Below are 24,359 nucleotides of genomic sequence, written 5' to 3'. Positions count from 1 at the left end.
GACCAACACTCCACCTCGTACACCATAGCTGATCTAATAACCACTTTATAAAATATACCTTTAAATTTTAACAAAACATTCTTATTACTAATATTTAAGTAACTCTATTTTGTTTTCGACTTTCTTGGTAGAAAAAATGTTAAGTACTGTTCACTTTTTTCCTTCCTAACTAGAATACTTTTCACTCTAACTACCACATGCTTTGATTAACTTCCATTTATCTACCCACTAAGTCTAATGATTAGTGATTTTGACACCACAGCGCCCAATTTCTTCCTCATCATCATACAAAAAAACAAAAAAGCATAGTGTACTATGAACACTCACTATATGTTTATCCTTAAAAATTCAGTACCTTTCTGCAATTCTCAGAAGACCAAACTCCATTACTCTGACACACTTAAGACCCCTTTTAGTACAAATGGATGTAGTAACTTTCGGCATCATAATAGGAATAATAATACTATTCTTCTGTGCTGTTTGTATAATCACCATAGAAGGCACTTGCAAGAACCGCTCTTCTTGATTTCTAATACCCTTTACCCAAACACGCCCTTATCATACTACCCCTCCATAAATTTAGGGTTTTTAGCTGATTTTGTTCTTGCCCAAATTGACAAAATGTCGAAAATTGATGCTTTGGTGAAACAGATCTGCTTCTTCTTGATCATTGCTACTTCTTTAGGGGTACTGATTTTTGGGTCTTCAGTAGAAGCGAAAGTTCTAGAAGATTCCAAGAAGGAATTTCACCAGTGTAACCATGGTCATGGTCAAGGTCATCATCATGACCATGAAGGGCATCATCATCATCATCATGATCATGGATCGAGTGGAGTAGAGCAGAGGAAGCTTCTAGAGGAATTGGCTGAAGAGGAGGATCTGAAACTGTATGGATTTGGGTCTCATGACAACATGGATGAACGTCATCATCATCATCATGATGGACATGGAGTCAAGGATCTTACTGGTCTTGGTAAAGTTTATTCCTTTTTGAAAAATTTAAGCTCAATCTCGAAACCCTTTTGAATTATTAGGTCACTGTAAAATTAGGGTTCAAATAGAGTGAAATGAGTAGTGAAGATTCATAGAACTGATACCAACCTTAGGATTGAGGTAGTTTTTGTTGTTGGATTTTAGGATACATCAATTTTGCTAATGTTGGTTCTTTGTCTTTGGTATTGGTTTAGTTCTTTTTTAAAAGGGTTAAAGACAACCTTTTTGTCATATTTAATATTGGAAGTGAATATCTTTATTAGTATGTTGCAAAAGGATTTTACTTACCCAAAACCAGAAGATGTTGCTTGTACCACCTTGTATTGTCCTGTAAAGGCTATTATCAGCGACAATTTGAAGTGGGAGAGGTATTGAATGTGTTGATAAGGTTTTTCTCTTGGTATGGTTGGACAAGTTTTCTTAGCTATTATTTCAATTGAAAAGAAGGTGACAATGGAAATGAATCACGTCTAGAATATAATGCATGCTGTAAAGGTGATTCGTGGTTTTTGACATAGGGCTGAACACGGCCATAGCTTGAAAAACTGTTGCTTTATGTAAATTTGATCGTCACATGATGTTATCTTCCAAACAGTTTAATCGAAAGGTGGATATCAAGTATCACATTATTTTGAATTCAACTCAGAATGCACACTTCAGTAGCTTATTTTGGCTTCTCTTATTTTTTTCGTACTGTTGGACTTGTGAGATTCACGTTTGGACTTGTGAACCAAATGTGCTTATTTTTGCATCAGGATGCAAGATACTTTGTTTTGATTGGATGATATGCATTTTGTGATCTCACATTTGTTTGCTTGAACTTTTTTTGGGCATCTCTTTACTTGAAGTGTCATTGTTGATATGACTCTTTTTTTGAGAGCGATAATTGAAATTACTCTTGATCTCATCTGAAAGACATGATGTTCTGCTTTAAGTAAATCATTCACAAGAAGGCTTGAAGTTGCTCGGCATATATTAAATTGTAAAAATTCCCATGTAACACATAATATGCAAATAATTTTCAAGATCATTGAGCTCTCAGTCTCCACGATTGCTCCTATATATGAAAAATTACTTCTTAATGTACGACATATGGGGCCCATTTTGGTAGATCTCTGGAATGGGTGTCTGTAGTTGTCACTGAGAGCTGTTCTCTGGTTTCATTGACAGGTCTATGGGTCAATGCAATGGGTTGCTCACTATTGGTGAGCTTAGCTTCCCTTATCTGCCTGATTCTTTTGCCTTTAATATTTAGTAAGTAGCTCAAATTCTTATAATTCTGTTTATGCCTTATTCTTTAAGATTCATTTCTTAGCTTCATTTGAAATTTCTTTTCTTCTCATGGATTCCAAATGTTTTGTCTTCTGCAGTACATGGGAAGCCGTCAAAAGTAGTTGTAGATTCTTTGGCGTTATTTGGGGTGAGAATGATCTCTTATTGTTAGAGTTCCTGAATACCTTCTGTGGTTTGTTCAAATTATTCTGTTTCTTTTTATTCAAGTTGAAAAAATGTTTTTGGAAGGTGAAATTGTGTTTGCACATTAATTTCAGCTAGGAAAAAGTTTATGAAAGTTGAATATTTGTGAGCGAAACCAATATTTTACTTGAAATACACTGTCAAACCTACTTTTCAATGTTTTTTATACTGAAGTTCAATTATTTTGCAAATAATCGCCAAACTAGTATTTGCAAATAATGGAATACAAATATTTATGCCATAGTTACAGTTTTCTCCAAATCGATAATAAAAATGAAGTGCAGTGATTAAGTTAACCATCAAAACAAGTTGTAATTGCATAGATAGAAAGGTCTATTTCCTATTATATTAGAAGTTGCTTTTCTTTTTTCCATGTGCAACTTATTTTTCTTCATAATTTTAACACCTTAAACTAAGTTATTACTTTTATATGTCTTCTTGAATAATTTATTGTAAGTTACATCCAAATAGAGCTCGGTAAAATGATCAATTATTTGAAAATCACTTTCTTAAATTATCACAAGCAGTTTTAACCATGGTAATCAGAAAGATACTCCTGTTGCTCATATTCCTTCCATCTTGTATTAGTTGGTTTCAATTTACTAGGCAAGGTATCAAAGGTAAAAAATAAGGTTTTATTGCTTTTATAAAACGAGGTGCACGCAAGCTGGCCTTTGCACGGTTATAAAAAATTCCCAGGTGCATGACTGGAGATTAAGATAAACTTGTTTGTAGTTTTAAATTTTGAAAACATAAAGTAGGTGGTGTTTCCTTTGTCGGGGGGCTCATGTTTAAAAAGTATTGAACAATGTAGGGAAAACATATTTCTTGTCTCAAAATGGACTTTTCCAGGACCAATTAGAAAGGAAAGTAGGAAATTGATTTTTGCCGAGGAAGTTTTCTATTAGCTATGATATATCTTAGTAAGTAGCTTATACTTTATTGTTATTTGAAACTAAATCTTCTCTGAAGGTTCTATCGAGCTTTAAAAGGATGATCATGAACACGGTTCCCCATAAATTAATGACCATGTAGGTAATGTAACAAATGGCTTCAGTTAGTGAGATGACTATAGAGCTTCTATTGGAGGAAGGTCTGAAAGGATTATTTTGTTTGTTGATTACGAATAGACGATCTTCTGCTTGTGAATTAACTTATTTGTTATAATAATTGAACAATATACTGGCATTTTCAGTTTTATTTGCTTTGTTATTTTCCATATATCTGAAAAGGATCCTTAAATTTATCGCGATATCTGTCTTTCCATTCATATGAATGCTGCCTACTGAATGAACTCTGTTTCTGATTTCGAAGTAATACTAATTCATTTGTATATGCTTAGTACAGTTATTAGATGATTGTTTCTAAAATTATTTACTAGGGTAAAGGTTTACTCATTCTTTTCCGACTTCATGACTTATACAGGCAGGAGCCATGCTAGGGGATGCTTTCCTTCACCAATTGCCACATGCTTTTGGTATGATTCTTAATCTTAAATTTATGAAGTAACATTGCATATTGCATTTTGGCTCACTTACCTTTAAATACCATAAGCTGTTAGCTCTGCTCCATCATAATTAGGTTTTACTTAGCTTAATAACTGTTAAAATGACATAAGCGGAATGTCTTTACATCAGGCATGCTTCTTAGATGTCTAACCATGAAGCCGTCAGCCCACTAAAACTCACTAGCCTACACCATCAAAGGCAGGTTTGCTTAACTTGCTGCCTCTGAGTGCCTGGGTAACTCCCCTTTCCACCTTTCACTACTCTCAATTCACTTGTGTAGTTCATGTTGGAGAGATTGAATACTTTGTTTTGCTCGTCTTTGTCCTATTGTTGTGCTGATGCATGTTGCTTAGCGGGAATATTTTTCTCCTGAGCTAAGACTGTAAGACAGTCTGAGCATCATTTTCTGGAAAAAAAATAATTCTCTCTCTGTTCCAATTTGTTTGGCACTATTTCCTTTTATGTCCGCTCTAATAAGATGGGCACTTTTCTATAATGAGAAGCCTGTTTTTCCAAAAACAGGAATATAAATTATTTGGTAAAAGGTTGCCTTTGATTTCTTATGAATATTTATCCAATCCGTCAAAGAGTTTTCTTTCTTTCTTAAACTCATGACCTATCAAACTATCCCAAATTCAATATTTTGTTCGATGTGCCAAACGTCTTCTTTCTTTCAAGAATGTCCAGTCAAAATATAGAAAATGAATTGGGACAGGGGCAGTAATAAAGTAATAAGCAGGTATGAGTATCCTTAAAGATGCTATTAGAATATAGCTATTCGTCTGAGGGAAGGAAGGTGATATATCAGACATATATGGTATCTATAATTTCTAAACCCAAATATTGTTGTCTTTAACTATTTGTGGCATTTAAAAAGCTCATAGAAAAAAAAAACTATTTGTGGCATTAAATAATTTTAACAAAAAAGAATACTTCATTTAGGTGGTGGACACTCCCACTCACATGATGACCATCTTCATGATCACTCCGGTCATTCACATGCCCATTCATTGGAGGATCTTTCCGTTGGATTGTCCATTTTGGGTAAGTTCTTGGACATGATTCTGCTTTTAAATTTCATCATTCATTTTGTGAAATTTGTATGTTTAGTTTTGCATGAAACATACTGAGGAGGTTTTGCTCCATGATCACAAAATAGGAAATATCAGAATTTTTGCATTTAAATATTCCGAAGGAAGAAAATGCTTATTTATGATTTAAAATATCATGTTCTGCCTTTTAATTTGCAAGATGTTCTCCAGCGTGAGTTTGATGGTGGTGACTGAGGATGACATGACAGCAAATGTAAAAGGATATGAGCATCCAACCTAAAACTCTAAGGCAATGTATAGAGAGCCCAAGATCTTTACAAACCCCATATGGAAATCCTTACATCACCTACTTCGAACAATATTTTAACTCGAAAGTTTTCATCATTTTGCAGGGTGGTGTCTTTTTATAATTTTTTAGGGGAGGGCTTGAATTCTTATCTTCAACTTGGCTTAACTTCCTTCTACTGTATTTTAGTTCTTCGGATAACTCCCATTTTTACTAACTTGTGTTGAACTTAAAATCATCTTCCAAGTGCCCGAGATTTGATTCACTTCTGATAATGTCATTGACTTAACTGCTGCTGTTGTCACACTGCTGAATGTTTCATGATACTTTTGTTTTGGCAGCTGGAATTGTGCTCTTTCTTATTGTTGAGAAGCTTGTGAGGTATGTTGAAGATTTTCCTGGAGGAGTCGATGAACGGAGTCATGGTCACCACCATCATCATCATATGCACTACACAAAATTGAAGGATGATAATGATGCTGATGGCAATCTCCAGGAACTGTCTCAGAAGGATGGAAGTTTATCAGAAAAGGCAGCTGGAGGGAGTGGAGTGGATGGAGTGTCTGCTGACTCTTCCAATGGGGAGAAACCAAATGGAGGAGCTATTCTCCGGAAGGTAGAATCAGTACATGCCCCATAATTTGCTGTTCCATATTTTGCCAGGCTGAGATTCAGTGAAGTGTATTTCTTGTCAGGATGATCTGCATTTCTGAACTTTCACGTAATACTAAAACAAATACTGGAAAATAATAATTTTATTCAGAATTTAGAGGGTCCTGTGAGCCTTTCCTTCAACATAACATGCTGTGAGGCACTGACCAAACCACAGAGGCTTTTTTGTCAAGATAAGGTTTCACAATGTAATTGCTGTCATATTATTTCTTTCCACTTTTCATACTTGACTTGAACTAAATTCAATCTTGTGATACAATATTGTACATTAATAATCAATTGCAGTTTATGTTTGAGTAATCAATTTGAAAAGCACTTTTGCCAATATTAGAGCAGTTCTTTGTGCTTGGCCAATGTTCCAAAAGTGCTTCTGCGGAAAAGCTACTTTTTTTTAGCTTTCAAAAATAGCTTCTGCTACTAATAATAAGCACTTATTTTTCCTAAAAGCTTGTCCAAACACCTCAACTTTCTAAAATAAGCACTTTTTGAAAAAAAGAAGAGAACTCTTGGCTTCCCAGAAGCTTGGACAAATAGGCTTATAGGTCTAGTGTATCTTTAATCAATTTTATCAATTCTGCAGTGTCTTTTCCCAGATTGAAAATCTCTTTGAATAGTTGGTCTTTGCAGCCGCTGGAGATATTTTAAGAAAAGATATGTAGTCATTAAATATTTATTTGCTTGCAGTTATATAGTTGTTATTTCTATCGTCTCATATGCTAGCTATGGCAGAGGAATACTGGCTCCAGTGCTGCTGAAGACAATACTTCTTTAGATGCTGCAAATTGCTCTACCAATTCTACATCAACTGGAGAGGAACAGGCTAAACCACGTTCAAGCCTTGTCTTTGGTTATCTCAACCTCTTCTCTGATGGTGTTGTATGTGCTACATAAGCCTTCATCTCTGTTTATGATTTCTCACAAACAACTAGACATATCTAGCTGGTGAACATTTAGATTGAGAGAATTTGTTTTATGCTACAGCACAATTTTACGGATGGGATGGCTTTGGGAAGTGCATTCCTCCTTTATGGATCAGTTGGTGGGTGGTCAAGAACTTTGTTCCTTCTCGCACATGAGCTCCCTCAAGAGGTCTTGTATATTTCTATCTAGTATTTCTACATTACCATGTCAATACCGGTTGCATGTTTTTTTAATTGATTACCCATACAAGCGGCTGCATGTTAGCTGCCAGAAGTTACTCTTTCTTTGAATCAGCAAGTTCAATCAAGTAAACATGATTGCAGTATTCACTTCTGATTATCATTCTTTATTCGCCGTCACTTATTTGTTAAATTGTTTGACTATACTTTTGTATGCAGTTTTGAGCTCATGTAAGAACTAGTCTATTAGCTCAATTGGTGATTTTATCAAACTAGATCACATTTCTCCATGATTCTACGGCAACATTTTCTGTCTTATTGATCTGTATATCAGTCGATTCTTTGTCAAGAAAAGTAATGTGATTTATGGAAGCCAGACTTGATGATTCCTTGAGACAAGCTTTGATAACTTTCTTATTTGTCCAACACACCAACTGGATTTTCTTGTGCTGCTTGTTTTCTCAATTATGCTATGTCAAGCTAATCATCTAAACCATACTGGCGTATAAAGTGCAATTGAAATTCGACCAGAAGCAATACTAAAAATAATAGTCAAGTTTCTAACCTTTTCTTTTTTAATGTTACACTTCCTCTGGTCATGTTATTTTGCCCCAACCATGAAAAGCTTCCTCCATTATCACAAGTTCCCAACATTTTAGCTTATTAGTGAAGCCACTCAAGATAAATTATCTTCATTTCATATCTCACATCTGTTGCATCTTGTGACGTGGCATTCTTTTTCCCTCTTGAATCCGTGACTTCAATTTCATTCTCATGTGAATATAATGATCCCCAAACCTTATTATGTGTTTGCTATGCAGATAGGTGATTTTGGAATCTTGGTAAGGTCTGGGTTCAGCGTCTCCAAAGCCCTCTTCTTTAACTTCTTATCTGCACTAGTGGCACTAGCCGGAACTGCACTGGTCAGTATTAATCTGTTGGCATGCATCAAGATTCTGCTATTCTTATCGCAATTGATTGAACCATGTTGTGTTATGCTATGTAGGCATTGACATTGGGACAAGATTCTGGTCATTCGTCATTGATTGAGGTGAGATTCTTATTCAAGCTGTCAGTCAGATACATTTGTCGAGTTCATAAAAGAGTGCCTCTTATTTCGAATATATTCTTGCAGGGATTTACTGCTGGCGGCTTCATCTACATTTCGGTTGCTGGAGTGTTGGCTGAAATGAATAATAGTGGGAGGACGACGTTGGTGAATACAGTAATCCAACTTATCTCGCTTGTATCAGGGATGGCTGTCGCGCTTTGCATCTCCCTTGTTGAATAATGGTATGAGCTACTTCTCGCGTTTGCTGAGAGGAGAGACGGTTGGCGTCTCCCCTGATAGGGATGAGAACAGCCTTCGGGCGTTTACCGGTTAAGACATATCCGGCCAGACAATACACATTACTTGTAACATGAACTCATCTCCTCCATTTATTTTCTTATTTGATAATATATGATGTCCGAATTGAAACTTCAGCTAGTAGATGCATAGTTAACTTATATTTATATAATGTACAGGCAGGGTAAAAATGTACTCCTTCCGTTTCAATTTATGTGAATATTTCGCTATAAAATAAAAACCACAGAATATAAAATAAAATATTATCATTTCGCTATTTTTTTCTGGATCTTGTCTAATCAGTGTTTTAAAAGGTGGGGGCATGAGGCAAGGCATTTTACTTAGTATAGGGTGAGGCGTAAGCCTTGAGACGAAGCCTCGAGATGTGAGGCGTAAGCCCTATGGATTACAAATATGATTAAGAGCTTGTTTGGATTAGCTTATAAGCTGATTATAAGTTGTTTTTAGCCTTTTTAATTGTTTGGCTGACCAACTTAAAGTTATTTTGTGTTTAAAATAAGCTTCAAAAAATAATTGAATTTGTTTGACTTAGCTTATCTAAAACAACCTATAAGTTGAAAATAACTTATAAGTCAAAAAGATTAAGTTGGGTTACCCCAACTTTTGTTTTAGCTTATAACAAGCAGTTTTCAGTTTATAAGCAGCTTAATACAGGCTTATCCAAACAAGCTCTAACTCATAGAAAATAAAACTTCTAACATGACTATACAAGTACAAATAATCTAATATCTTAACTTTCTAATAATAAAAGAATCATCATTTCTCAAAAATATTTTATCATACTATACAATTTAACCCCTAAAAGAAAATAATCAATTAAACTTACTAGTATTATAATAAAAACATCGCTCCATCATGAATAAAAATAAAATTACTTTCAAATAGTTAAATAAAATATGATAATTTTGAGACATGACAAAATTATGAAGACCAATGATAAGTGAAAAAGTAAATTTTCGCTACGTATTTTTAAAAGAAATGTTACGTAATATATAATCATCTTCATAGTATTACCAAATAGTAAAGATGTGATACTACAACTTGTTATTTGAGTTACTCTCAATCTTCTTATCTCTATAGATTAAAAATTATTAAGTATCATTCATTTATTCAAGAATTATGAGGATCAAGAATTTTAACTAAAGATTTTAATACATAATTTGTGTAAGATCTGTTAGACAAGCCTCAAGCGTTGGACGTGCTTAAGGCGTACAGTCGGAGGCTCAGGGCATATGTCTTACAGAACTAAGTTTCATACTTGAGTCTTGGGGCGTTTGCTAGAGCCCTACCCCAGGGCGAGCCCGAGTCGAGTCTCAACAAAGTCTTTTAAAACACTGTGTCTAATAACAAATAACTTAAGAATAGAAAAAAATACATACATATAGATGCGAGAAAACCTTAAAACTCTTATCATATATTTTAGGACTCCTTAATTTTAAATATTATAAAGATAATTTAACAATAATTTGAGGAGAATCATATTTAATGAATGCAAAAAGTTCAAACATAGATCATCCATCACATATCCTAGTTTGACATATAGCAAGGAAGTTCTTTCTCTAAAAGAATTTTCATAAATTCTTTTATAATAAGTGTTTTGTCATTAATCAAATTTTGTGTATACATAGGAGGAGCCTAATAAGGTCTTTAACTAGAAAGGAAAGTGCCAAAAAAAAAAAGGAAATAAATTAACCCGGATTTCTAGCATGTTTTTAAAGTAATATAGATGATATGATGATTTTGTAGACCAACTCTAGGCATATGTCTAAGAAATTATACACAGACACTGAACAAAATCTTTTATTATAGACAGTCCTATGTACAGATAAAAAAACCAATCATATGCTCAAAATAAAGATGTAAAGTATCAGATAATGAATATTCCAATGTTGAAGAAATCTAAGCTAAAAACCAGTTCAAGTTCTTTGATTACTTTTTCAAAATCTGTTTTTAGTTCAGACAAGTTCATGTCAAAACTTTCTAAATGATCTTGTAATGCTCCATTACTACAGAATAACAGGAAACATACATTGTTTGTCTCAAATGTGGTTCTTCAATATAATTTTGACATTTTGTAACAAACTCTGCTACATATGTCTAAGAAAAGTAACCAAAATACTTCAAAATTCTGGCGAAAAACAAGTCTATCTTGTGATATGCGCGACAAAAGATTCCAACTCCATTTGAGAAGCTCCCCCTTTCTCTGTGGACCGCCTTACAGCTTCTCCCAATTCTTCTGCTCTTTTTCCAATCACATCGCCTTCTTCTGATGCCATCAACTTCCTCACGACATTCTCAATCGTGGATGCACTTACTAGCTCCTCGCGTTTCTCCCACTCCCTCACAAGCAGTCCTATTTTCAACACTTCCGTCAACAAGAAACCATTTCTCGGTTGATCAGAGTGCATAGGCCAAGCAGCTATAGGCACTCCCATAGTAATACTCTCTATACAAGAATTCCATCCACAATGACTCATGAACCCGCCTGTGGACGTATGAGCCAAGATTTCTGGTTGTGGTGCCCATTCTCTTACCACTAAGCCTACATCTTTTACTCTCTCCTCAAACCCTTCTGGCAGCTCAACTCTTCTATCTTCCCCAGTAAAGATATCTCCTCTATCGGCGTCTCTCAACACCCATAGGAACCTCTGTTTGCTTTGTTCTAATCCCATTGCGAGCTCCTTGATTTCTCTATCGGAAAGTGAAGTTGTTGTTCCAAAAGATATATAAAGAACTGATCTTGGAAGTTGTTTGTTCAGCCATTCCAAACATATATCGTTCCTATTTGAGATATGATCGAGTTTAGTTGGCAGAATAGGTCCAATTGCCCAATTTTTCTTGTTCTGATTAATTTCTGCTTGTGCCAGCAAATCAAGATACTTGCCTTCAATTACTTTGCTTGTATTATGGATATCACCTGATCGAATATCTCGATACCGAAGCTGAAAAGCTGATAAATCCCTGATTTCATCTGTCATAATTCCTTCAAGGGAGGGTAGCTTTTTAAGCAATTCTTCTTCATGTTGGACAGACATCTCAAAAAATAAGTATATCATACTGTATGAAGTGAAAGCTGAAATGCAATTAAACATATAGGATTCAGCATTGGGCAAAGAAGTAACATCCTGAACATTATAGGACATTAAAGGATCATGAACAACAATGACTCGTCTTGCTTTTGATGAAATATCCCGTAAGAAAGAAGCAATGGGCTCGCGAAGAAGCATAGAAGCATCCCATGATGGCTGAAGATGTGATGGGAATTTGTTCACGGCATTAAAGTCAGGTGATGGTGAGGCAAATTCAGGAGTTGGGAGGTCATGGAAGTGGACTTTGGCTATGTCTGAAGGATTTAAGGAGTTGGCTCGAATCCTGGCTTGACGATTATGTGTGGCCGAGCCAACATAGTAGACAGGAAGATCATAGGAGGAGATTAAACATGAAAGTTGGAGAAGTTGGTTGAGATGGCCTTGAGCTGGAAATGGAACCATAACTATAGCTACTTCATCTTGTTTCAGTTTGCTAAATTCATGGTTTGGTAAATTCTTGTTGGAAGAAGACAAACCAGTGTTTAGTACTTCTGTTGGATCCTCCCTGTGATCTTCTGATTGAGCTTGTGTCATGTTAGAAGCAGGGTTATACATATTCAACTTTGAAGTCTATGAGAATTGAACTAAAGTAAACAGCAGACAAGACTTGGAAATTTTGATTAACCATCCATAAAAGTTTTTCTTTCAAGTGTTTTTAAATTGAACAAAAGGACCAATAATTTGGGGGTGAGGAAAGAAAAGTATGTGGTACAGAAGTATTGAGAGGTTTGTTTTCTTGCATAACACTTTGTCCACATTTGTTAGTTATTTGCATAATGTTAAATTTTGCTGTTTCTGTATGTCCTCAATAGGATTGTTTTATGATAAGATTTGCTTGTAGATTCTGTCCATTGTTCTGTCTTTTTGTTTTTTACTTATGATATGGGCAATGAAAAGAATCCATCTCCATTCGAGAAGCACTCCCATTCTACGTGGACCACTTTACTGTTAGATTATGCACAACGGAAGCAATGAAATAATTATTTCTCCTTTTATTATTCCTCTTCTTTTCTATACACGGTCAATTAATCAGGTATAGTAGGGATCGTAGATTTATTTAACCGAGGCTTCCAATCACGATAATAATTCACAAAAGAATGAATTGATCATATCGTAATAAATTACAAATCATTCCACTAAAAATCTGTAATTGCACTCCTCGATTTAATTTCGAAACTTTTCCAAAAAAATGTTGCCTTCTTCCGATCAGCGGTGGAGTCTTTTTCTGTCGAACCTCCTCCGGCTAGTTCGTGTGTCTACTTTTTAAGATTTTGAAGCCCCTTATTAAAAATCCTGGTTCCGAGCAGGGGCGGAGCCACATGGTGGCTAGAGGGTTCATCCGAACCCCCTTCGTCGAAAAATTATACAATTTATATATGGTTAAAATATTTTTTTAAGTATAAATAATAGATGTCGAACCCCCTTCGGCTGGTTCATGTGTCTACTTTTTCAGATTTTGAAACTATTATTGAAAATCCTGGCTCCGACCCATTAACTTCCTAACAACATTCTCAATGTTGGACAGAGTCATTAGCTCGTCGTGTCTCTCGCAAGAAGCTTGCCATAGTTCTTTCTTGTTTCATCAATCAGTCATTTTTTCTGTTCAAGTTGTTTGATTACTTGTTCAAACTTTCTGTTTTTAGTTCAGAAAAGTTCATGCCAAACCTTCTTAAATGATCTCTTAATGCTCCATTACTATCTAGTGATATGGGCAATGAAAGAATCTAAACTCTAGTCGAGAAGCACTCCCTTTTTCTGTGGACAGTCTTACTGATGCTCCCATTCTTCTTCTCTTTTCCTAATGTCATCGCCGTTTCCTGATGCCATTAGCTTCCTCACAACAATCTAAATGGTGGATGCAGTCACAAGCTCATCACGTTAAAGAAATTTTGAAGTAACCAAAATGCTTAAAAAGAGGAAACAAATTGAAAAAGTGTAGAATCCTTATCACTAGCTTCTGGTGTAAAAAAAGTTTTGTGATATGCGCGATGGTAGACTCTAATTCTATTCGAGAAGCACACCCTTTCTCTGTGGACCGCCTAACGGCCTCTCCTAATTCTTCTGCTCTTTTTCTCATGACACCACCTTCTTCTGATGTCATTAACTTCCTCACAACATTCTCAATGGTGAATGCAGTGACCAGCTCCTCGCGTTTCTCCCACTCTCTCACAATCAGGCCTGTTTTCATAATTTCTGTCACCAAGAAACCACGTTTTGGTTGGTCAAACTGCATAGGCCAAGCTGCTATTGGCATTCCCATATTAATGCTCCACAGTGACTCATGAAGCCACCTGTGAACGAATGAGCCAAGATTTCTGGTTGTGGTGCCCAATCTCTCACCACTAAGCCCACCCCTTTCACTCTTTCCTCAAATTCTTCCGGCAACTCAAAGTCTTCTAGTTCTTGCTTCCCCATTAAAAAGAACTCCTTCATCAGCATCCCTCAACACCCATATGAACTTCTGCTTGCTTTTCTCTAATCCCATCGCGAGTTCCTTGATTTGTTCATTAGAAAATGAAGTCAGATTTTCCAAAAGACACATAAAGAACTGAATTTGGAGGTTGTTTGTTCAGCCAATCCAAACATATGTTGTCCCTATTTGAGATATGATCCAGTCGTTTAGTAGGGAGAATCGGTCCAATTGCCCATTGCTTCTTGTTTTGTATTGCTGCAAGTTGCACCATCAAGTCAAGATTAGTAGTACCTTCAATCACTTGGCCTGCATTATCGATATCACCGGCCTTAATGCCAGTATATATGAGGACTGCAAACATCCTGAAGCATCATGAATGTCTGAAGGCGTTGGCTCGAACCTTGGCCTGATGGCAAAGCCAACATAGTAAACATAGATACCATAGGAAGAAACTACACAGGCAAATTGGAGAAGCTGGTTGAGATGGCCTTGAGCTTGAAATGGAACAATCACTAGAACTACTTCATGATCTTGTTTCAAACTGCTACTGATTAGTTCATTGTTTGCAAGATTTTCAATGTTAATCTCTATGATACCAAAAGGAATTTGAGGATTCAATATTTTCAAGGCAATGAACTGAAGTCTGAGAGATTTGATGAACAAAAAAGAATCAATTAGCAGTTAGAGAAATGAATACTTCAGCATTTGGTCACATGTGATTTTGCACTTCCCAACAATATCAAACAAAATATGTAGATTTTGTCTCTACTTTGCGTTTTTTTCTTTAAGAAAGTTATATTAATGAAATTTTACACGGTTAACATGGAATTTAACCCCACCTATATGAATTCGTTCAAATTACCGATCTTAAGTTTGGATAAAGGAGGAGGGTTGTTGAGTGTCAATTGAAAACCACCTCTTTACCCCATAAAGATAGGGGTAAAGATGTGTTCATCTTATCCTCTACGAACCACAGTTGTAGAATTATACTGAATTTGTCCTTATTGTTGTTGATATAATGAACCATTAAGATTTTTTAGATTGCCTGAGGTGAAATAAAAATGGTAACTTACTAAACTGTTGATATTTAAAATGAATTTGAGTTATATATGCAAATTTTCTTTTTAATTGTGTTAAGGGTGTGCAAAATAAATACACACTCATAATAGCTAATATTTAACATTTATACACCACATAATTTTACGACGAAGGAGTGCATCAGACCACCCTTCACCTAAGGTGGCTGCCATGCTCATGTATGATGTACCCACCCGCAGATGAATAATGAGGTAAGATTTTATGATTTTTTATGTGATATTTAGGTAAAATTGAGTGACCTTTTCTTTTTAAAAAAATAGCTTATCTGTTATAAACTATAATTTAAGAACCAGAAAATAAGAGAAAGAAAATTAAGAAATTTTGTGTGTATTGCAGTATCGATATCTTCTTCTTAATGCCAAAGTTGGCATTTATAGAAGAGAAAAGGCAACACCTATAAAGAAAAGAAGACCAAGTGGGCAACTTGCCCACTTTCAAGTGGGCCCCACTTGGTAAAATGACATCCAATATACAACACTCTCCCTTGGATGTCTATGTATAATGTGTCTCCTTAAAAACTCTATAAGAAATAATATACATATTTATTCTGAACACCCATAGATGTTGTGCCTCGTTAAAACCTTACTAGGAAAAACTCATTGGAAAAAAGCCCAGTGAAGGAAAAAGAGTACACACATCTGGTAATATGCCTTAATTGCTGCCTCATTAAAAATCTTACCAGGAAAACCCATTGGGACAAAACCTAGACTAAGAAAAAAAGAGTACAGTGCATATTATACTCCCCCTGATGAATACATCATTTAATATCTCGAAGATGACGCATTTCAATCTTGTATCTCAATTTCTCAAAGGTTGAAGTTGGCAATATCTTGGTGAACATATCTGCTAAATTATCACTTGAACGAACTTGTTGAACATCTATTTCACCTTTTTTTTGAAGATCATGGATAAAGAAGAATTTTGGTGAAATATGTTTTGTTCTGTCTCCTTTGATGTATCCTCCCTTAAGTTGAGCTATACATGCAACATTGTCTTCATACAATATTGTTGGAACGTCTCTTTTCAAAGAAAGGCCACATGTTTCTTGAATGTGTTGAGTTATGGATCTTAACCAAATCCATTCTCGACTTGCTTCATGAATGGTTATTATATCTGCATGATTTGAGAAAGTGGCAACCATAGTTTGCTTTGTTGAACGTCATGATATAGTTGTACCACCACATGTAAATAAATAGTCTGTCTGCGATCGACCTTTATGGGGATCAGACAAATATCCCGCATCTGCGTAACCAATCAATTGTGACATGGATTTATTTGAGTAAAACAATCACATATCTATGGTCCCTCGGAGGTATCTGAATATATGCTTAATTCTATTCCAGTGTCTTCGCGTTGGGGAAGAATTAAATCTTGCTAACAAGTTTACTGAGAAAGCTATATCTGGTCTAGAATTGTTAGCAAGATACATTAATGCACCAATTCCACTAAGGTATGTTATTTCAACACCAACAAGTTGTTCATCATTTTAATGAGATCGAAATAGATCTTTATTAATATCAAGAGATCTCACAACCATTGGGGTACTCAGTGAGTGTGTTTTATCCATGTAAAATCTCCTTATAATATTTTTTGTATATGTTGATTGATGGACAAATATTCCATTTGCAAAATGTTCAATTTATAGACCAAGACAAAATTTTGTCTTTCCAAGGTCTTTCATTTCGAACTCCTTTTTCAGACATTTTACTGCCTTTGAAAGTTCTTCCGGAGTTTCAATAATATTCAAATCATCATCACATACTGCTATTATGATAAATTCAAATCCAGACCTTTTCATAAAGACACAAGGACAAATTAAATCATTTTTATATCTTTCTTTTAGCAAATATTCGCTAAGACGATTGTACGACATTCGCCCTGATTATTTCAGCCCGTATAAAGATTTTAGAAGTTTTATTGAATAAGTTTTCCGGGAATCTTTATATATTTCAGGCATTTTAAATCCTTCAGGAATTTTCATAAAGATATCGTTATCTAGAGAACCATATAAGTAGGCTGTAACGACATCCATCAGATACATGTCAAGCTTTTCATGAACTGCCAGATTTACAAGATACCTGAAAGTGTTGCATCCACCACATGAGAATATGTTTCCATATAATCAATGCTGGGTCTTTGCAAAAATCATTGTGCCACAAGTCGTGTTTTATATCTTACTACTTCATTTTTCTCATTTCTTTTTCGCACAAAGACCCATTTGTACTCCACTGGTTTTATACCTTCAGATGTTCGGACTATCGGTTTAAAAACTTTGCGTTTTTCAAGCGAAGCTAATTCAACTTGAATTGCATCTTTCCATTTTGGCCAATCATTCCTCTGTCTACATTCATCGATAAATTTTGGTAGGGTGTTCATGGTTCGGTTTGGGTCGGTTATTGATTAAAACCATAACCAAACCAATTTAATCGGTTTTTAAATGTCTAAAATTATAACCAAATCAAGTAAAATAATAACCACCGGTTTGGTTATTGTCGATTGGTTTGGTTTGGTTCGGTTATTCGATTTATGACTAGCCGAAACAATTCAAATATTCTCTTTTTACATTTTTCAAATTTCTTATTAATCTCTTTTTTCCTCACGACCCACAAGGCGAATGTTGCTGCATATTGAGAGAAAGACATGCTGATGGCAAATCAGGTGGACCAAACTTGTAACGCAGTTTAGATTTAAAAGAACAAGTCAAACAGAGGTTCCAAAATACAAACAACTTTGTCAATTAAAATGAAAAAAATACATATTTAAACTAAACTAACTAGAGAATCCATAATATAATCAAAAGTTGGGCTTGGATTGTTGGACTTGGACATATGCTGCTTAGTGCTTACGACTTATTAGAATTTAGAGTTGGGCTTGGATTGTTGGACTTGGACATATTCTTTTAAGACATGAGCCTTAAAAATAAGTAGATCAAAATTAAATTAATAATTAAAAAGTGTAAAATATCTTTAATTATTTATGAAAAGCTAATATTATACATATAAATAATTATAAATTTTATGTATAGAATTATCGGTTTGGTTCGGTATTTATTCGGTTATTTTTTACTATAATCAAATCAAATATTATCGGTTTTTCAAATTTAAAACCAAACCAAACCAAATGTTGGTTTTTTTATTCGGTTTGATTTTAATTTTAACCAAAACTGTGAACCCTAAATTTTGGTTCAAGATCCTCATTTTGTTGCATTATTTCCATAGCAACATTATAAGCAAAACTATTATCGACAATTACATTATTTTGGTTCCAAATTTTTCTTGATGAGACATAATTTATTGAAATTTCTATATCATTTTCAGGCGCCTTAACCTCTTCTAAGATCTTATCAATTATTATGTCTCCTCGCTCTTATTGAGCAGGTTCTTTCATATTATGACCATCTTGATTGTTTGCCCCTTTTTTTCGAGGATTTTTATCTTTGGAACCAATCGGTCTATCACGTTTTAAGTGTGATTTAGACTCATTTGCATTAATTAATTGTCCTATTGGGATATCAACTTGCATTGGAGCATTAGCAGCTAATATGAGATTTAGTAACTCTTGATAGGCCAGTGAATGCATCTGGCAGTTGATTTGCAATATTTTGCAAATGAATTATCTTTTGAACTTTCAGTTTATATTTATTTGTACGAGAATCTAAATGAGATAGTGATAATGCATCCTAATCTATTTTCTTTTTCAGCTGCTTATTTTCTCCCTCTAATGCTGGGTATACTGATTCATCAAAATGACAATTAACAAATCTTGCGGTAAATAAAACTTCTAGTCATAGGTTCCAAATATTTTATGATAGAAGAAGATTCATACCCAACATATATCCCCAATCTTCTTTGGGGTCCCATCTTTGTTCGTTGTGGTGGAGCAATCGGAACATATACTGCATAGGGGTGGGCATAAAATACCGAAAACCGAATTACCGAACCGGCTAATTCGGTATTTCGGTAGTCGGTAATTCGGGAATTCGGTTCGGTATTCGGTACCAAAAATCATATTTTCGGTATTCGGGTTCGGTATTCGGTATTTATTTTTATACCGTTCGGTATTCGGGAAATACCGAATACCGAATTTAAATGAGAATTAGCAGCCCATTATATTGATATATTATGTTGGGCTAAAGCCTAAAGGAGTGTAGAAAAGGGCAAAAGGCCCATTATCCATAAATGTTTAGGTCCAAAGACCAAACCCAAATTAAATCCTAACTCCTAACTCCTAAGTAACCCTAAGTCCCTAACTCTCTAAGTGAACGCCCACTTCAGTCTTCACTCTTCACAGTTCACAAATACAAACTAGAAACTTCCGACCACTCCTCAGCTGCATAGCAGACGGCGGCGTTGGCTCCAACAGGACCTTTCCTTACCACCGGTGTAGATGAAAGAATCAGGAGCTTGAGGGACATCCATCTGGGCCCTTAAATTCTCACAAGGGCCATGGATTTACATCCTCCTTGAAGACTTCTTCAGCTCCAGAATGAACATCAAAATACGACAAAAGATTGAGCCCTACGGAACTAATACTACTGCCTCAATTTATGGATCTGCAACAACATCCCCCAACACAGTTCACTCTTTCACAAATCACAAAGGTAGCGACGTGCCGACGTAGCGTCTTCAGATTTCTCTGCTCTCCCTTCACAGTAAAGGTATTGTATGATTAATGTTAATTTCTGCTCATGCTTCATTTTAGGGGCTTTTGATAATATATTATGAAGAAGACATGTAAGTACAACAATTTTCATACAATCCATATTAGTACAGATGACTCAATAGGATTCCTTCCCCTCCCAATCCATATTAGTACAGCAGCTACCAACATTACCAGAAAAACTAACAGGGTAACCTGGTAAAAAAGCAAGTACATGAATTAAGAACCAAAACGGAAAAAGAGGAAACATACTGAGTTAAAACATGTCATATGAAGAACATATACACTGTGTCTTAAAAACGGGGGCACAGCAAGGCTTGTAGGGTAGAGATTTTGCCCCAAATCAGACAAATGCCGCACAAATATTTTTTAAAAAAACACACTAAAATTGGATATAATTCATAAGCACAAAGATAAATAGAAATAATTAAGTACGAAGTGATAATAACATATGTTTATTTTAATATAGTTTATCACCAGAGACTAAATTATTGAACAAAAACACATTGTTTTATAAGTTAGAACAGTAACATATAAGTTATACTCAAACATATAAGTAACAAAAACACATTGTTTTATAAGTTAGAACAGTAACAGTAACAATGCTTCCCACTTTGACTGCACGATAAGAACAGCATCTTCGGCGACTATCAGCAGTTGAATTTGTCTTGTTCTTCTCCAACAAGGCTTCTCGAGGACTATATACATCATCTAAATCCTAAACATGAATGCACGCAACTGCCAGTGGGGCATAATTTTCAGTTTTCAGAACAAAAAAAAACAATCTTCTCATTTTATCAAGTTGTTCTATCTTGTGGAATTTTCAGAATCAATAGAACCTAAGGTCTAATCTTTTTTGTGGAATTGTTACATAGGTTTAGCGCAAATTGTTCTATCAGAATTCACTATTCAGAGGTGAGCAAGATGATATCTGTTCTTTTTTTATTTTGTTTTACACTTGCAATTTATGTCTTATAACATTTGTAATCTCTTTTATGTTTAGATGGAAGATAAATCAAGTCGAACAACCAATGTCGCACCTCTGGCTCTTACTGAGTCTCTTGATTCAACACCGGAATCAGTGGCTGTGAAGAGGAAAGCTATTGAATCAAGATCTGCTGCTTGGCCGCATTATGATAAGCTCATAGAAGATGGAATTAATAAAGCAAAGTGCAAGCATTGTGGTAAAGTTCTCTTAGCTGATTCAACTAAAAATGGAACAAGTGGACTGAATAAACATTTGAAAACTTGTCCTAAAAATCCAAATAAGGTTAACACTTCCAATTCTAAGTATAAACAATCAAATTTAAACTTTCCATTAGAAGGTGAAATGCGTGATGGGACAATTTGGACTTTTGATCAAGAGGTATCTCGAAGGGCTTTAATTGAGATGTTAATCCTTGATGAGCTTCCTTTTCGTTTTGTTGAAAAGAAAGGTTTTAAGATGTTTATGAAAAAAACCCAACCTTTATTCCGAGTTCCCTCCCGTAGAACAGTGACTAGGGATTGTTATGTAGTTTTTGGTGAAGAGAGACAAAAGTTTATGAAGTATTTGAAAGAAACATCACCGAGAGTTTGTCTAACCACCGACACATGGACTTCTATACAGAGAATAAATTATATGTGTTTGACAGTACACTTTATTGATAGTGATTGGCTTTTGCATAAACGAATTTTAAACTTTCAGGTTGTTACTAGTCATAAGGGTGACGAAATGGCCCGTTGTATTAGTAAGTGTTTGCTTGATTGGAAATTGGAGAAAATAATCACTATAACTGTAGATAATGCTTCTTCTAATGATGTCATGGTGAAAGAGTTACACAAACAAATGGTTAATTGGGGATCTAACATGAAATGTGGCAACCATCTTCACGTGAGATGTATGGCTCACATTTTGAATCTTATTGTGCAAGATGGCATGAAAGAAGTTGGTCCATCTATCAAACGTGTTAGGCAAATGGTAAAATATGTTAGACAATCTGCCACAAGAATTAGAAAATTTGCGGAATGTTGTGAACTAAAAAATATAGACAGTAAGAAGTCATTATGTTTAGATGTTTCAACCCGGTGGAATTCGACCTACTTGATGTTGGATGCCGCACAATATTTTGAGAGTGCATTTGATAGGTTTGATCTCGAAGATGGTGGATTGTCAACTTATCTTGCTAATCATGTTTGTGAAGATGGAAGTGTTGCAGGTGTACTTGAAAGTGATGATTGGCAAAAGGTGAGAAATATGATAATATTTCTTAAAAGGTTTTATGATCTAACTGAGAAGGTTTCAGGTTCACTCTACGTCACTTCTAATGGACACTTTGAAGATATAGTTGAGCTTCACAATCATTTAAGAGAGTGTATGGAAGACAATGATCCTTCTTTGGCAAAAATGGGAGAAAAAATGAAAGAAAAGTTTGTCAAGTATTGGGGTGCTCCTGAAAAAATAAATAAAGTGCTTTTTATTGCCTCTATCTTAGATCCTCGTAACAAACTTGAGTATGTTGGCGACGCACTTGAGGATATGTTTGGAGATGATAAAGGGAATGAAATAAAAGATGAAATGGTGACTTACATGAAATCTATGTTTGAAGAGTATGTAGCAAAATTCTCTAATGCATCTCGACGCTCATCTTCTCTTTTTGATTTATCGGGTCAGACATCGGATTTATCTATATCTAACAATAGCACAAAATCAACAAAAGTGAGAAATAGGATCCAAATGAAGAGGAACAAACAAGATGGTGCAGGTTTGGGTGGTAAGTCGGAGTTGGAAAAGTATCTTAGTGAAGAACTAGAGCCGAATGATGATGACGACAATTTTGATATCTTGTCGTGGTGGAAAGCTCATTCTCCTAGATATAAAATTCTTTCCGAGATGGCTCGTGATGTGTTGGCAATTCCAATTTCTAGTGTGGCATCGGAATGTGCCTTTAGCACCGGGGGCCGTATTCTTGATTCATTAAGGAGTTCTTTGACTCCAAAATTGGTGCAAGCTGTTATTTGTCTTCAAGATTGGCGTCGAAATGAGCCTTATCCCATAAATGTTGAAGAAGATTTTAATGATCTTATGAAACTTGAACTTGGTATGTTTTTCAGTTTTTGTATTTTATTTTTATATTTTTTTACTTTGTTTAATTGTTGACACGTTTTAAATTCTTTTTAGCTATGGATGATATTGACTTGCATTGTTCAAGCTGAAAAACAGTAAAAGCAAATTTTGGACTCTATTTCCTCTGCTGCTACTATTTCTGACTTCTGATTTTGGAGTTGCTTCAGCTGGTGTTGTTGTTGTGTGTAGCTGTTGCTGCTGCAGGTAGTGTTGCAACTTATGTTATTTGTTGTTGTTGTGTGTTGCAGCTGAATCATTTTGTTGTTGTTGTTGCATGTTGTATGCTATTGCAGGTGCTGTTGACTGTTGTTGTGTTGCTCCTGTCATTTATTGGCTTATTGCTGCTGCAGTGCAGCCTGCAGGTATTGTTGTTGCTGGTTGTTGCTTGTTTGGTGGCTGTTGTAGGGACCTGCTGCAGGAGGTGGTGGTGTTGTGTGTAGTGTGCTGCTGCTAGGTGTAGTGTTGCAGCTTATTGCAGCTTATGTTGTTAGTTGTTGTTGTGTGTAGCTGTTGTTACATGTTGTAGTTGTTGCTGCATGTTGTATGCTATTGCAGGTGCTGTTGACTGTTGTTGTTTCTGCCAATTATTGGCTTATTGTTGCTGCAGTGCAGCCTGCAGGTGTTGTAGGGAGCTGCTGCAGGAGGTGGTGTTGTGTGTAGCTGTTGTTGCATGTTGTATTGTTGTTAGTTGTTGTGTGTTGCAGCTGAAGGCTGAAGCACTTTGTTGCTGCTGCCTGTTGTTGCCTTTTAGTTTTAGGTTTTATTTTAAGATGGTTTGTGGCTACTTATCTTGTAAAAAAAGTGCTTGCATTTGTGTTGATCTTATAAGATGCAGAAATTTGGGTATTACCGAATACCGTACCGAACCGAATTTTTATTTACCGATTACCGAATTATCGAACCGAAGTTTGAAAGTTCGGTATTTGGTATATACTTTGAATTATCGATTACCGAATTATCGAATCTAAATTTTTAAAATACCGAATCGAATACCGAACGCCCACCCCTAATACTGCACACCCAAATATTCTAAGATGAGAAATGTTCGGCACTTGACCAAAAGCCAATTGTAATGGGGAGACTTTATGATAACTTGTGGGTCTGATCCGCACAAGACTTGCTACATGCAAAATAGCATGACCCCATAATGAAATGAGAAGTTTTGTTCTCATAAGCATTGGTCTAGCAATTAATTAGAGACGTTTAATTAATGATTCCGCTAGACCATTTTGAGTATGAACATGAACAACAGGATGCTCAACTGTTATCTCAGTGGACAAACAATAATTATTAAATACCTGATATGTGAATTCACCAGCATTATCAAGATAAATTGTCTTTATTGCATAATCTGAAAATTGTGCTTTTAACTTAATTATTTGAGCAAGTACTCTCGCAAATGTCATATTACGAGTTGATAATAAGCATACATGTGACTATCTTGTAGATGCATCCATTAAAATCATATAATATTTAAATAGTCCACATGATGGGTGAATGAGCCCACATCTTTTTTGTGATAATCAGGTAAAGTAGGG

The 24,359-nt window shown here is 35.3% G+C and overlaps 2 protein-coding genes and 1 pseudogene across 3 annotated transcripts; 2 read left to right on the top strand and 1 right to left on the bottom strand.

Moving 5' to 3' along the window:
• The first annotated feature begins 192 nt into the window (after nucleotides 1-192).
• On the top strand, nucleotides 193-8,712 carry LOC129870333 (IAA-alanine resistance protein 1). 2 transcript variants are annotated; one of them, XM_055945070.1, is made up of 11 exons: nucleotides 193-973; nucleotides 2,164-2,247; nucleotides 2,364-2,413; nucleotides 3,895-3,946; nucleotides 4,920-5,021; nucleotides 5,657-5,931; nucleotides 6,717-6,863; nucleotides 6,969-7,076; nucleotides 7,909-8,010; nucleotides 8,094-8,138; nucleotides 8,223-8,712. In XM_055945070.1, the coding sequence occupies exons 1-11, from the start codon at nucleotides 316-318 to the stop codon at nucleotides 8,376-8,378; spliced, it is 1,779 nt and encodes a 592-aa protein (XP_055801045.1). In that variant the 5' UTR covers nucleotides 193-315; the 3' UTR covers nucleotides 8,379-8,712. The 2 variants fall into 2 exon arrangements, with proteins under 2 accessions (XP_055801045.1, XP_055801044.1); XM_055945069.1 differs by having other exon boundaries at nucleotides 6,708-6,863.
• LOC129871865 (U6atac minor spliceosomal RNA) lies at nucleotides 8,397-8,535 on the top strand (annotated as a pseudogene).
• A 1,656-nt stretch (nucleotides 8,713-10,368) lies between the features above and the next one.
• Nucleotides 10,369-12,190, bottom strand: LOC129870462 (zeatin O-glucosyltransferase-like). The gene has a single exon (XM_055945268.1). It carries the CDS (start codon nucleotides 12,098-12,100, stop codon nucleotides 10,601-10,603), a length of 1,500 nt encoding a protein of 499 aa, XP_055801243.1. The 5' UTR covers nucleotides 12,101-12,190; the 3' UTR covers nucleotides 10,369-10,600.
• Between the last annotated feature and the right edge of the window lie 12,169 nt (nucleotides 12,191-24,359).

This window comes from Solanum dulcamara, chromosome 10 (assembly GCF_947179165.1).
Source record: "Solanum dulcamara chromosome 10, daSolDulc1.2, whole genome shotgun sequence".
NCBI classification, from domain to species: domain Eukaryota; kingdom Viridiplantae; phylum Streptophyta; class Magnoliopsida; order Solanales; family Solanaceae; genus Solanum; species Solanum dulcamara.
Note: the sequence above shows the minus strand (reverse complement) of the source record. Positions and strands in the feature narration are given on the sequence as shown.

Excerpts from the sequence above, each read along its gene's own strand:
- LOC129870333 (XM_055945069.1), top strand. The coding sequence starts at position 316 with ATGAACACTCACTATATGTTTATCCTTAAAAATTCAGTACCTTTCTGC. Across the intron at positions 2,248-2,363 it reads TCTTTTGCCTTTAATATTTA|TACATGGGAAGCCGTCAAAA; the intron begins GTAAGTAGCTCA and ends TGTCTTCTGCAG. Across the intron at positions 5,932-6,707 it reads GAGGAGCTATTCTCCGGAAG|CTATGGCAGAGGAATACTGG; the intron begins GTAGAATCAGTA and ends CTCATATGCTAG.
- LOC129870462 (XM_055945268.1), bottom strand. The coding sequence starts at position 12,100 with ATGTATAACCCTGCTTCTAACATGACACAAGCTCAATCAGAAGATCAC.